The sequence below is a fragment of the Aulostomus chinensis genome, chromosome 19 (genome assembly GCF_037954235.1).
Source record: "Aulostomus chinensis isolate RoL2024-O1b breed Wild chromosome 19, RoL_Achi_v1.0, whole genome shotgun sequence".
Lineage (NCBI taxonomy): Eukaryota > Metazoa > Chordata > Actinopteri > Syngnathiformes > Aulostomidae > Aulostomus > Aulostomus chinensis.
In genome coordinates, this window is record NC_141338.1 from 2,207,019 (window position 1) to 2,219,578 (window position 12,560).

Here is a 12,560-nt window from a genome sequence, read left to right on the forward strand (position 1 = left end):
TGTCTCCCTCGAGTTGGAAGTTTCTCAGGAGCTGCTTCACCTGATCGCCAGGGCGGGCGGCGCTCAGTGAATGAGAGAAGCTTCCGTGTTGCAGAGAGAGGAAGGCCCAAAAAGGCCGTTTGAGATTATGATTGACATTAAACTGTCAGGGTAACGAGGTAATCATGATAACTACAAGCACAGCGTTGTTTCGTGTCATACGACATCGAAGCCATTCAATCGTCATGTGATGGCATCACCACGCTGTGCCCCGCCCCTTTATTCCTTGCAGTGCTTTATGGCGGCCAAGGGTTGTGTACATTTACCGCAAATAACTGCACAAATAATCAAGAAACAAGCACAAAATGGCCGGAATCTCAGCAGGAAGTTCCATAAAAATAGCAAATCCCTCCCTGAAAACACTTCCCAATGAGGGAAGCTCCTTTTCTGCTTCCAGGGTTTGATGCTTGTCAAAGACTTGTGGAGGCAAAGCAAATGCTCTGGCTCTTCCTCCTACACTAGAACCCTGTGGGGGGGGGGGGGGGTCTTCATGGACCCCCTTCTGGTTGAGAGGTTTGAGAGGCAGCTGACAACACGGGACCAGGAAGCCGCGTGAAGCAACAAGTGACCTGGACCTCGCAGGCCTTGACCAGGCGGAGCAGAGCAGCTCTGGCCCGCGTCAGCTGACGGTATGTAAATCACAGACATCTGTCAGTTCATCTGAACCGTTGCGGTTGCAGTTCCTCTTGCGAGGAGGACATGGTAGCGTTTGGCTGTGTGTGGAAGCGCTGGAGCCAGAGGGACTTTGACTGAGGTCGCAGGTGGTTAATGAGTAACGGGGGAGCTCCAGCCTTCACTGGACGTTTGCTCTGGGTGACTCACTCAGTCACAGGAGCGACGCATCTCGGCGCTTGTTGACTCTACGGGCAGGAGGCGACTCTGCGTTTTCCTTTGGGCTGAGACTGAAGACGGAGCTGCTATGGTGAGCGCTCTCGCTTCCTTACTGCACTCCTCCTCTTCTTCTTCTCCTCAGAATGACTCTTCATCCTCTGCAGTGATTCTCCTTCGCAGGAGCAGATCTGTTGGTGTGTTTGGTTCACGCAGGTTTACGGTGGCAGGCGCAGTGGTTGGTGCGCCCTGGTGAGGGACCGGCCACCGCTGCAACTGACAGCTCCTTCCTGTTGACACCGTTACAGGAAGTGAGGTTGGGACACGGTTTACTGGCTTCATTCCCTTCTTTGACCATGATTGTTTCCAAGCACTCCTGCTGGTGAACCAGTTTACTCTTCCACCAAACCTCTTGCTAACATGTGACGTTAAAGTGCTGGACAAAGAAACGGTTCATTTCTCCACCACCCTCCATCAAGCCTGGTGAAAACCAGCTTGATTCGACTTCTTCCTGCTAACAGACGAACATCCCCAGCCTGGTGCTCTTAGCCCCGGTGTAGCCTGCAGCCAACCGCCGTGACGCCGTGTTTTTGGTGAGGCTCCTCAGAACAGCTCGGCCTGCCGAGGCCTCAGGACGCTCGGGTGACGTCAGACAAGCAGCTTTTTCCTTTTTTCCTCTTGTTTGGGTCTTGGCCTCCGTTCACGTCAGTTCTTTGGGAGCAAACTGCAACACATTTTCCTGTGAAACTCTAGCAGTTTCTCTCGTGGACTAAAACCTCCCCCCGCCTGTCTGTCAGTGTCAGTGTGACTCCTGACAAACGCTGACTGGGCTTCCACTCGTGGGTGAATTATCGCTTTAAAATCTTTGCGAAGTTGCGTCTTCTTTGGTAGCGGCCGTTGTGCGATGTGCTTCAACCCGCCGTGGCGCCAGATTCACTCAGATCGGGCCTTGCTGTCTTCGTCCTGCCCGCTTTGTCGTCGCCGCTGTAGAAAACACAACAACCCGCAGCAGCAACACATCCACCTGCATTACTCCGCACATCTGGATTTTTTTTTGGTCAGTTTTTGCTGCCAGTTAGAAACGACCAGCAGTCGACTGCTGCGGCGAAGGCCTCAGTTGGTCACCTAGACCTGTTCCTGCCCCAGGCTCCCCCGGTTCCACCAGAACCACTGAACCTCCAGGCCTTTTGATGGATTTTTTGTGTTACGTGGATGCGAACTCCTCAAGTTCCGTTCTGGTTTTACTCAAAGACAGAATCCTTGTGACCTCCTTATTGTCTCGTAAAAGTTGATGGAAGTCCCGTTGAGTTGCATTTGTGAGAACTTCAGCTTGAGTCTGTGCACTCCCAGGTCTGACGTGCACTCCCAGGTCTGACGTGCACTCCCAGGTCTGACGTGCACTCCCAGGTCTGACGTGCACTCCCAGGTCTGACGTGCACTCCCAGGTTTGACGTGCACTCCCAGGTCTGACGTGCACTCCCAGGTCTGACGCTCCTGTGGATCAGGACTCGCCTGATCCAGGTGTTAAAACTTCTACTCTCTGGTCACTGGGAACTCTCGGCTCCTTCACCTCAGAATTCAGTACATTCACACGTGTTTCTCACAGGCTGACACCGGCGCGCAGCCCCCCGCCGCTACCTCGCCCGCCAAGCTTGACCAAGTCCAAGGTCAGGTCAACGAGGTGAAGGTCATTCTGAAGGACAACATCAACAAAGTTCTGGAGCGAGGAGACCGGCTTGACGACCTCATCGGCAAGACTGACGACCTGCAGGCGTCGGTGAGTGTTTCTGCTCACTGGTTGGCGACTCGCCAGTGTTTGTTCTCAGTTTGGGTGACTTGATACTTCAGGCCGACTTGGTTCCAGAGGGAACTGGAGCACCGTTTCCCCCGCTGCCCTCATCTGATGGTTGGAGTTTTCACACCAAGATCTCCAACACCTGAAATCATTGATTTTTTTTGAATGTTTTCTTTAAATCCTGAGATGAAGTGTGAACTTGCTGCTCTCACGACATGAGGTCATTGGTGGCGCCGCAGAACCGAGTTATCCAGTAAAACGGGGATCCTACACTTGTAACCCCACCCCCTTTAATGTAACGTTTACACACATGTATGTATTCATGTAAATAAATAAATCTATATGAACAGAAGAGTGATAAAAAGCCTCTACCTTGAATTGAAAGGAAAACATAAATGCATGTCCTTGTGAAAGTTGAGGTCAGAGGTCGTTGATGCTGCAGCAGAGTTCATGTCCAGAGTCCGGTGCGAGATGTTTGGAACTCTGATCGTCTGCGTGTTCTGCGACGGTTGCGTCGGAACGTTTCCTGAGTTTTCACCGTTTCTCCCATCTCTGCTGCTGCACCCCCCCCCCCAGGCCGACTCGTTCCAGAGAACCTCCACCCGCGTGGCGAGGAAGTACTGGTGGAAGAACATTAAGATGATGGCTATCATCGGCGTGGTTGTGACCATCATCCTCATCCTCATCATCCTCTTCGCCACAAACGTCATATAGAACCCGGGTACATGAAGGAACCGGACTCTGAGGTCCCTGAACACTCCGAACGTGACTCAACACCACGATGAATGTTTGAAAAAAGATCACCAATCCAAATAAGAGTTTATTTTGTCACCATTGATGTTTAATACACTGTGTATATATATATTTATATATATATATATGTGTGTGTGTGTGTGTGTGTGTGTGTGTGTGTGACTGTATTATAAGAATGATGACGATGATGAAGAAGATAAATGTAACAACGCAGTTTGCTACCACAGTACTGTATATATGTGTGATCTGTTCCAACCAATCTACCGTTTCAGCAAAGTAATAAAGCAACTGAAGCAAGTCACAGAACGTCTGAGAACATTAAATACAAAAAAAACAACTGGAAGGACGAGGAACCCAGAAACTGCTAAAACTCTCTAAAGAAACGCGAAACATCAAAATCCCCCCCCCCAAAAAAAAGATCCAACAAATACTCCGGTAAATGTCGAGGAAATGTAGGTCATAGTGCTCTTCAGTTATGTCACTACATCATCACTGTCGCCGTTGCTCCGCCCACTGACATCATCATCACCGTGACACCTACGAAAAACAAACAAACAAATCAGCTAGAGATGAACACAAATCTGCTTTAGCACAGAAACAGAGGAATCCCCCATGTCTATAATGCCAAAAATAATATGAAAAAAAACCAAGCGGGGAGCAATTATTGTTTTACAGTTAAAGTCCTAGAAAGCCTGAGGAAATGTTCAAATATCAAATAGGAGAAACCTTCGAATGGTCAAAAAATACACATTAAAGAAAACATTCCATGCAAATTTCTGGAAAATGTGGCGACACTTTAAGATTCTTCTTGTTTTACCAAAAAAGGTTAAGAGGAAAATTTGTTACAGGAAAATTAACAAAAAGGAGGAGTCTTTTCCATCGCTGTCAGTAACACAGAACAGAATACAAGTCGACAAAGTAAAAGCACTTTATCCCCCAACACTGTAGCCTCCAAATACGAACCAGCTTTTAGCTCATGGACTACTGGCTACGAGGGCTAAATAAAGAAACAAGCATTTCAATTGTGATTATTAGTACATGTATATTAACAATAGGAACTGGAAAGTCCAGAGAATGCTGTAGTATCCTTTGGAAAACAAATAGTTAATTTTAGTTTCATATTTATAATCATTACTTGTGGGGGAGTAAGGGCCTGTAAAAAATGACAATTACATGTGTAGATTTTACGTTTTACATTACATACAGTTGCAAACAAATTAAAATGGAAAGAAAGATGACAAAGCTGGACGTGTCCCATATTGTTTAGTTTTGAAATGCTGATACAGGATGTTGTAAGACCATACCAAATGGCAGCATTCGAGAGCGTATGCTTCTCGTACCCGGTCCGCATTGAGCGGGCCCTGAGAGTATCTGGGAGTCAGCTGATGGCCTGCAAGGAAGCTCCGCTGGCAGGTACAAACAAGGTATGTCAGAGTTAGGAGACAACATACTTCGTTTTCTCTTTCCTTGCACATCCTTAACTTTGGCATCCATTTACTCTGTAGTAGTAGTAGTAGTAGTAGTAGTAGTAGTAGTAGTAGTACTTTACCTGTTAACTCTACACTTTAAAAAAAAAAAAAAAAAAAAAGAAGGTGCAAAAGAGGCAGCAGAAGGCCGGCTGTTACAATAATGTCCACAAGACTGAGTAGCCTCTATGTTACCACTACTGAAAAGCACTTGAGGGTGCTGAGAAAAAGAAATTTATAAGAGGAAATTATTCATAATGTTACCAAACAGCAAAGTAAGTATAACTAAGTTTAAAGGAACAGCAGGATTTCTGTCTTCACGTACCTACGAGAATACGAGGACTCCTCCGCTCAATACGGCTTGTAACTGTTGGTGTGACCGCCACGCCGTGGCGACTTGCCGTAGCCAGCAGACTGATCTAGGAGAGGTCAACACGCGCACACACACACACACACACACACACACACACACACGCACACGCACACACACGCACACGACAGCCAATCACGGGGAGTGTTGATTCTCAGTGGGACCTGGCTGCCTCTCGGGCATAAGTCAACTTACTGCTGTCGCCGCCGTATCCGTAATAGTTGTTGTAACCGGAGTAATCGTAGCCGCCGTAGCCTCCGTAGCCTTGGTTACTGTAGCCGTAGTTCCCGTAGCCCTGGTTCCAGTAGTTACCATAACCCTGGTTCCAATTTTGATTGGGACCTGAAATCAAACACCATCAAAACGACACACTTTTAGCACTCCACTCACAACCGGGAGGAATGAAGAACTTCGCTCACCCACACAGCTTCAGACATCTGAAACGCGCAGGTCCGAGGGAGTCCAGTGTGTGGCTACCAATGCTGTCACCGCCAGCGTAACCGAACAGTTACACCCATCCTACCATGTCACTCACCTGCAGTTTCCTGTTGTAGTCCCGCTAACAATGTTACTGTTACATCACCGCTGTCACAGCGCCACATGCAAGGACTACATCAGACGCCTCTTTTTTAAGTGAGCCTTGTGTGAACCGGCTGAAGCGGTGAGCAGCCGAACCTCACCGCCTCTGCCGTACCAGAGATGATCGACCCATTAACCCCCGGGGCGACAGTGAGCCACCACGATGGAGGACGCCTGCATCAGGAGGAACTGAAGCGAATGGGATCCGGTCCACTCACCGCCTCCTCTTCCTCGAGACCTGGAGGAGTACCCGCCCCTGCCGCCCCAGTACTGCTGCTGCTGGTACTGCTCCTTGGACATCGCCACCTTTATTTCACACTGCAGGGAAGCAAACTACGTTGGTGTGTTTCCATCCAGATCGTGAAACTGTGTGTGTGTGTGTGTGTGTACCTTGCTGAGTCCAATGTTGTGGTACTTCTTCTCCATGATCATTTTCACGGGCTCCTCCTCTTTGAAGGTGATGAAGCAGAAGCCTCTCCGTTTGTTCGTTTTGTTCTCCATGGGCAGTTCGATCGACTCCAACTGTTCAGACCACAAAAGCACCAATCAAACACGTTCCCCTCGCATTCAGGACATGTGATTAACATCTGACTGAGCTACACGGGGGAGGTCACAGAGACGCGTACCTCGCCGAAGGTGGCGAAGTACTCTCTAACTTTCTCCTCGGGAGTGTCTGGAGAGAGACCGCCCACAAAGATCTTCTTGACCGGCTCCTTGCTCTTCATGGCCTTGGCTTTTTTAGGATCGATGACTTTCCCATTGAGTTTATGTTCCTTCTGAGCTGTAACCTTCAGAACAGAGGCAGCCATTATTTACAACATATAGAATATGGACAAGTGTCAGGTGACGCTTTTCTAATTATTACAGGCCGGTTCTGTCCTCCTGCATGAGCTCCCTAATAAACTGACAAGTGTGGACACGCGACGGGACGATACCTTGTCAACACTTTCAGGTTCTTTAAAGAGCACAAAGCCGAAGCCCCTGGAACGGCCGGTCATGGGGTCCAGTTTCAGAGTGCAATCTACAACCTCTCCAAACTTGGCGAAGTAGTCCTTCAGGTCCTTCTTGGTGGTGTCCCAGCTGAGGCCGCCCACAAACATCTTCCTGTTCACACCAACAAGTCACGAGACACTCGATCAGCCAGCACAGGACAGACGGGACATTCAACAGGAAACAAGCTAACATTCTTCCACGCAGGTTTCAGTAAAGACAGCGTGAAGATGGTTGAGCAGCTCTGCTGGAGACTCGTGATCAGGCTTCTAATGGTGCTGGTCTCTGAGGACTCTCAGCATCCTTGAGGGTACCAAGCAAAATGACCTCATTATCATTATTATTATTTTTATTTCTGACACTGATGGGATCTAACATTGAAAGTCAGGTTTAGTGATGCTGCTTCTACCAGGATTTTTTTCTGAAATCGTCTATCAAAGCTCTCGGGGGGGGGGTGGGGGCGTTCTGAGAGTCAAGCCGTGTAGGGGAGACCCCCTGCTGTCATGCGAGTGAACGTTTGTGGCTGCAGGAGTTTCCGTGTTCCTCACTATTTAAAAGGAGGAAAAGATGCCTCAATGCACGAAGAACTGAACGCAGCAGGCGTGAACGTACCCTTCATCCTCTTCATTCTTGCTGGCGTCAATCCTCGACCCCTCGGCCTCGCCCCCCATCAGGCCGCAGTCCGCCGCCGACATCGGGTCGTCGCTGTTCGCCTCTCCGTCCTCCTCCATTCTCATGATGCTCGCGTCCTCGCTGAATTCGCAGTCGTCCGACATGTTGTTTGTGTTTTTTTTCCGCCACTAAAGCTAGCAGCTAAAAGGCTAGTCGTCTACGTCAGAGTTCCCCGTAGAAGCTAAGCTAGTGGGCTAAAAGTCGCGGCGCTAATTACAGCAAGCTAGCTTGTCCCCCTCAGTAGATCTGAGTTTGTCTCAATGCAGAAAAAAACAGGTTACACTGAAGCAAATGCGTTTATGTTGCAATATCTAAAGATAGGTGATGTGCATCATTTTTGTTTTCATCGCAGTTCTTCTTCGTCTCCCTTCTTCGTCGCGCACTTCTCTTCTTCGATGATTGACGTTCGGCCAACAAGTTTCAAATGCGCCACCCACGGCGATGAAAAAACCACCGACACGCCCCTTAGTAGTGCGACATTTTTATTCATTTTGCGGCGTCATTTATGTCGAGCAGAAGAATCAAACGGCAAATTAATCTAGAGGTCAATGTGTTAAATATTTAAAGAAGGACTCACACGGACCGTCCACGTCCAAACAGGCTCTCTGCCGCCACCTACCGAGCTGGAGGCCGTAGTGACAGCCCGAACATGTGTGCTCGCTGCTGTCTGTGTGAAGCCAACGTTAGCTGCTTGGAGATGGTTGTGATAGATAAGCTAGTGGGCAGCTCCTACTGAGGTAGACACGTTTCTTAGCTTTCAAACACCGTTAACGGCTTCCCCTGCCCGGCGAGTGACCAGCGTTAGCGAGCCTTCCGGCGTTGCTAATTAAGCTAACGTCAGCCAAGCAGCTGCAGACTCGCCTTAAAAATGGCCACTGTTTCGATCCCCGCCTGCACCAGTGTTCTCCTGCTGGATATTGAAGGCACAACGACGCCAATCACGTTTGTAAAGGTAGGTTTTAGACAACGGATCTGCTGCTGTGAGAATCGCATGCCGTTTGGGGGGGGGGGGGGGCTAATTATGCTACGCTAATTAATGCCAGTCAGCGGGTAGCATGGAGCTAGCTGTCACACCTTCATGTCCTCCTCGCTCCTGCTCATATTTATCACTTTGTAGTTATGATAAGGCAACCAGAGGCCATAAAGCCTAATTATCACAACATTTACAGTCAAGGTATGATTGGAAGTGGTGCCGCGTTCAAGTCCGTGGGAATTACCAGATTTTCACTTGCAATTTGCATCTCAGACGTCAGTCTGACGGAAAACTTTCCAAAAGCTCTGACATACCAGACGTCTTCACCGACGTCTGTCCTTTGTATTTAACGCCACATTCATTTGATATCGCGATACTTTGTCGATACACGACAGCTGTGCTCGTGGTTATTGTTCTGACAATAGAAACAACCAATAATAATAGTAAAATAAATAACCAGCTTGTTTTGTCTGATGTCTCAGAGAGAGAGAGAGAGACACACATACTATGTCGTGATCACAAGATATAACTTGTTCTAACCAATTAAAGAGAGGAACTATGAGCTTGTGCCCCTCCCTCTGGTAACGCCGCTCATGTGGTTTCCAGGACATCTTGTTTCCCTACATCAGGGAGCATCTGGAGGATTACCTGTCCACTCACTGGGAGGAAGACGAGTGCAAACAAGACGTCCATCTGCTGAAGAAACAGGTAGTGACTTTACAAACGGGACTAAAGGAACCCACAGGCGCTCACCTGACATGCTGCTGGAGGCCGCTCCCGATGGAACCCCACTGGCGGGGGGAGGCGGCGCCGCTCCTCCGGATGATCCAAAAGCTGATAGATTAAACATTATCGATCTGTATTTCCTTTGCTGACAATCAGAACCTGAACGTGTCAGCGGGGCGGATGCTTCATAAATACATGAACACATGATGGGAGTTTCTTCGTAAAAAACGTAAAATGTATCACCGTTTTCTCAAAGATGATTTACATTCAGTCCTCATTACTGTCCCCTTTGTAAACATACACACACACACACACACTCACACTCACAGCTGGATTGCTCTGCTGGTGTCCGTGTGACACGTTTCCTTCCGTGGCCGCTCGGTTCCGCGTGTTCTCTAAGGTTTCTGTAGATGTTGATCACGTGCAACAGCCCCAGATCCTTCTGACAGCTGCTCTGATGCCTCTGTGACAGATTGAAGAGGACATGAGACAGAACCGGGCGTGTCCCGTGCACGCCGTGGACCAGACGGTCCACACGGACGAGGAGAAGGCCATCAGAGAGGTGGTGGACAGCGTGTTGTGGCAGATGGAGGCAGACAGGAAGTCCACGGCTCTCAAACAGCTGCAGGGTCACATGTGGAGGGCGGCGTACGCGTCGGGGAGAATCAAAGGCGAGTAAGTGGACGCATCGTCTCGACATGGGTTCAATTCCGAGAAATGCACTCACCATGAACGCACACGCCTCCGCAGTTCTGAGCTTTAGTTTAGCTAGAAACTACAAAGATGGAGGACAGCTGGGTTCCATATATGGTATCTAAATAACAAGTTCCTTCCAGTTCACCTGAAGCTCTCACGCCTGTTTATCTACATATCGAAATGACAAAACATCGATATGCAAAATGCTTTGTGTGTGTGTGAGAGACGATTATATTGGTGTATTACCAGCAGGTATCGATCATTATTTTAGATTCGTGTCAGATTCTTGAAGCTGACCAAACGATGACAAACGTGAACGGCTCCTTCCTGCGTCTTCAGGGGAACAACGCCGAGGTCTTGATGTTTCTAGATGAATTTTCTGGCAGTTTGAACTGATTATCGTGGCGTTGTGGCCGTCGTGAACGGAGCGCATCTATCAACCTGAAGGTGTGTGGTTGCTAACAGGGTGTATGAGGACGTGACCCCATCCATCCGGCGGTGGCGAGCTCTCGGCCTGAAGGTTTTCATCTACTCGTCTGGGAGCGTGGAGGCTCAGAAGCTGCTGTTCGGGTTCTCGGTGGAGGGAGACGTCTTAGACGTGAGTCGGGCCGCTGCTTTTGTCTTCACATGACAAACCGGTGCTGTTGTGTTGCGTCTGATGACCCCGCCCCCCTAATCCTCCTCTTCCTCCTCCCGCAGTTGTTCGATGGACACTTTGACACCACCATCGGGGCGAAGGTCGACAGTAAAAGCTACGAAAGGATTGCCGAGAGGATTGGCTGTCAGCCCGAGGAGATCACGTTCCTGACAGATGTCACTCGAGGTTCGTACTTGTCCGTCACCGCCGGGTCGTCCGTCCAAAACCGAACCGCTCACCCAGAACTCCTCTTTATCGTCACGGAGCCACGATTCAGTCACATGAGTCTTCCTCAGTCGTACGGACGCGATCTTAGACGCGAGCCAACAAGTACACACTAGTGTCAGCAACTCGGACCTCGATCATTGTGACCCGACATGAGCGTCGACCGGCTGCCCTTGGTTTCCTGTTGGGAGTTGAGTGGCATTTTCAAGATGGCGCTGGCGAGATATTTGTGAGGGAGAGTCGTGCACTACAGGAGATGATGAAGTTCTGGGTGAGCGGTTCAGTTCTGGAGTGTGTGTGTGTGTGTGTGTGTGTGTGTGTGAGAGTGAGAGGTCTTCTTGGTCTCTGCGTTCGAGGGTCCTGTGTGTAACCTTGGGTCTGTGGTTGCAGAGGCGAAGGCAGCTGAGGACGCCGGCGTGAACGTGGTGATGGTGGTCCGGCCCGGAAACACGGAGCTGACGGATGAGGAGCGCTCCCACTATCACCTCATCACGTCCTTTAGCCAACTGGATCTGACGGGACGCGTTTAACAGTGTGGGGGTGGAGAGGGAGAACTCCTCCCCCACGTCCTGATGACCCCCCCCCTTCCTTCCCCTCCGTTTCTGTAGTTTGATCCAAGTGTAGGAGGACGACGCGCTGCCTGGACTACGCCGCGGCTAACTAGCCTTCACAATGACGCTCTAACGTCTGGCAACGCTCGAGTGGAACAAACGGAACGCCGCTGTCGTCAGGCCAGAACATCTGCAGAGAAGAGGTTCCCCAGCGTCAGCGGAACTGCCCACCGACGGAGGGTTCTGGACCTTTTTTTTTTTTTTTACCTTTTTAGATGAACCACGTGTGACGATCTGAACCTCCCGATCGAGTTCAACGACACGCTAGTCGTGTTCTATGGAGGACCAAAACCGCCACAGTTCAAAATCAGACAAACAGGGAGGTGACTCAAGAAATAGAACGTCAGTAAACGAATGTAAACATGAATCAAAATCAGATGTTGGTTGAGAGAAAATGGCGTGAACTGATGTCACTTCTCAATTTGCTTCTGTGAGTTCACCTTTTGTTCATATTCCCGTTTTTCTGTCTCATTTTCACAACATTTTTCGATGTATTTATGTCTTCCCAGTGCTTTTTCTTCCTTAAGTCCTAAAACTGGTGAGTTCCAGTGATTTTGTTGTCGTTTCTGCTTCCTCAGTCTCAGATGACCAGCGAGGTGGAACGTTCACAAAGTGGAAATGAAAGCGCATCAATAAATGTGGAGAAACACTTAAAAAAAAAAAAAAAGTGAAAGTAAATAAGGATTTAAATTAATCCATGATATGGAAATAAGGGAAGTTAAATGAAGGTGAAACCAGAAGCGACTTCCGTCTCCTTGGGTTGATTTAGAGGCGTGGCCATGAGCTCTGGGGTCCGTGTGTTTGGTTCAGGTTGTGGCTGCTTCTGTCCTCCATAGACGGTTTTGATTCCTCGTCACCTCTGTAAACACACACACACACACACAGCTCTTCTCATGTCTGTGTTTTTTTTCTGTGGCCGAGGGGTTCCGCGTGTTCTCGTGGGTTCTCTGTAGAGCAGCAGTCACCGTGACGTCACTCGCTCCTCATGTCAGACTTTGTCTAAATGTCTCCAGACGTCTGTTTAATGTGCCGTTGTTCACGTGGGTCATGAAAAGTTGCCTAAGAGTGATGATTTATGTGTGATGCGTAACCACGGAGATGACCACCTAACAATAAATGCCTTGTCTCACACCCGAGCGTGTCTCCATCCGTCCTCAGCAGCATCCCTACATCAGTCCACCCCCCGACCTGAGGCCTACT

General features: G+C 49.2%; 3 protein-coding genes across 3 annotated transcripts; 2 read left to right on the forward strand and 1 right to left on the reverse strand.

The window, feature by feature from the left end:
- Positions 1 to 704: 704 nt before the first annotated feature.
- LOC147243635 (vesicle-associated membrane protein 3) lies at positions 705 to 3,709 on the forward strand. Its single transcript, XM_086187270.1, has 3 exons — positions 705 to 961; positions 2,474 to 2,644; positions 3,239 to 3,709. The coding sequence occupies exons 1-3, from the start codon at positions 959 to 961 to the stop codon at positions 3,374 to 3,376; spliced, it is 312 nt and encodes a 103-aa protein (XP_086043396.1). The 5' UTR covers positions 705 to 958; the 3' UTR covers positions 3,377 to 3,709.
- LOC147243636 (heterogeneous nuclear ribonucleoprotein D0-like) lies at positions 3,477 to 8,017 on the reverse strand. The gene is made up of 8 exons (XM_086187267.1): positions 7,433 to 8,017; positions 6,766 to 6,934; positions 6,457 to 6,618; positions 6,221 to 6,352; positions 6,049 to 6,148; positions 5,447 to 5,593; positions 5,207 to 5,300; positions 3,477 to 3,952 (listed from the first exon to the last, which is right to left on the reverse strand). The coding sequence occupies exons 1-7, from the start codon at positions 7,594 to 7,596 to the stop codon at positions 5,233 to 5,235; spliced, it is 942 nt and encodes a 313-aa protein (XP_086043393.1). The 5' UTR covers positions 7,597 to 8,017; the 3' UTR covers positions 3,477 to 3,952; positions 5,207 to 5,232.
- enoph1 (enolase-phosphatase 1) lies at positions 7,510 to 12,491 on the forward strand. Its single transcript, XM_086187268.1, has 6 exons — positions 7,510 to 8,444; positions 9,072 to 9,173; positions 9,664 to 9,866; positions 10,353 to 10,485; positions 10,587 to 10,710; positions 11,140 to 12,491. The coding sequence occupies exons 1-6, from the start codon at positions 8,361 to 8,363 to the stop codon at positions 11,277 to 11,279; spliced, it is 786 nt and encodes a 261-aa protein (XP_086043394.1). The 5' UTR covers positions 7,510 to 8,360; the 3' UTR covers positions 11,280 to 12,491.
- Positions 12,492 to 12,560: the final 69 nt, after the last annotated feature.

Bases quoted from the DNA above. Each gene is read 5' to 3' on its own strand.
- enoph1 (XM_086187268.1), top strand. From the start codon at position 8,361: ATGGCCACTGTTTCGATCCCCGCCTGCACCAGTGTTCTCCTGCTGGAT. The intron at 9,174-9,663 runs GTAGTGACTTTA...CCTCTGTGACAG, and splicing joins TCCATCTGCTGAAGAAACAG to ATTGAAGAGGACATGAGACA. The intron at 9,867-10,352 runs GTAAGTGGACGC...GGTTGCTAACAG, and splicing joins TCGGGGAGAATCAAAGGCGA to GGTGTATGAGGACGTGACCC.
- LOC147243636 (XM_086187267.1), bottom strand. From the start codon at position 7,596: ATGTCGGACGACTGCGAATTCAGCGAGGACGCGAGCATCATGAGAATG. The intron at 6,619-6,765 runs GTATCGTCCCGT...TCTGTTCTGAAG, and splicing joins AACCTGAAAGTGTTGACAAG to GTTACAGCTCAGAAGGAACA. The intron at 6,353-6,456 runs GTACGCGTCTCT...TGGTCTGAACAG, and splicing joins ACTTCGCCACCTTCGGCGAG to TTGGAGTCGATCGAACTGCC.
- LOC147243635 (XM_086187270.1), top strand. The intron at 2,645-3,238 runs GTGAGTGTTTCT...CCCCCCCCCCAG, and splicing joins CTGACGACCTGCAGGCGTCG to GCCGACTCGTTCCAGAGAAC.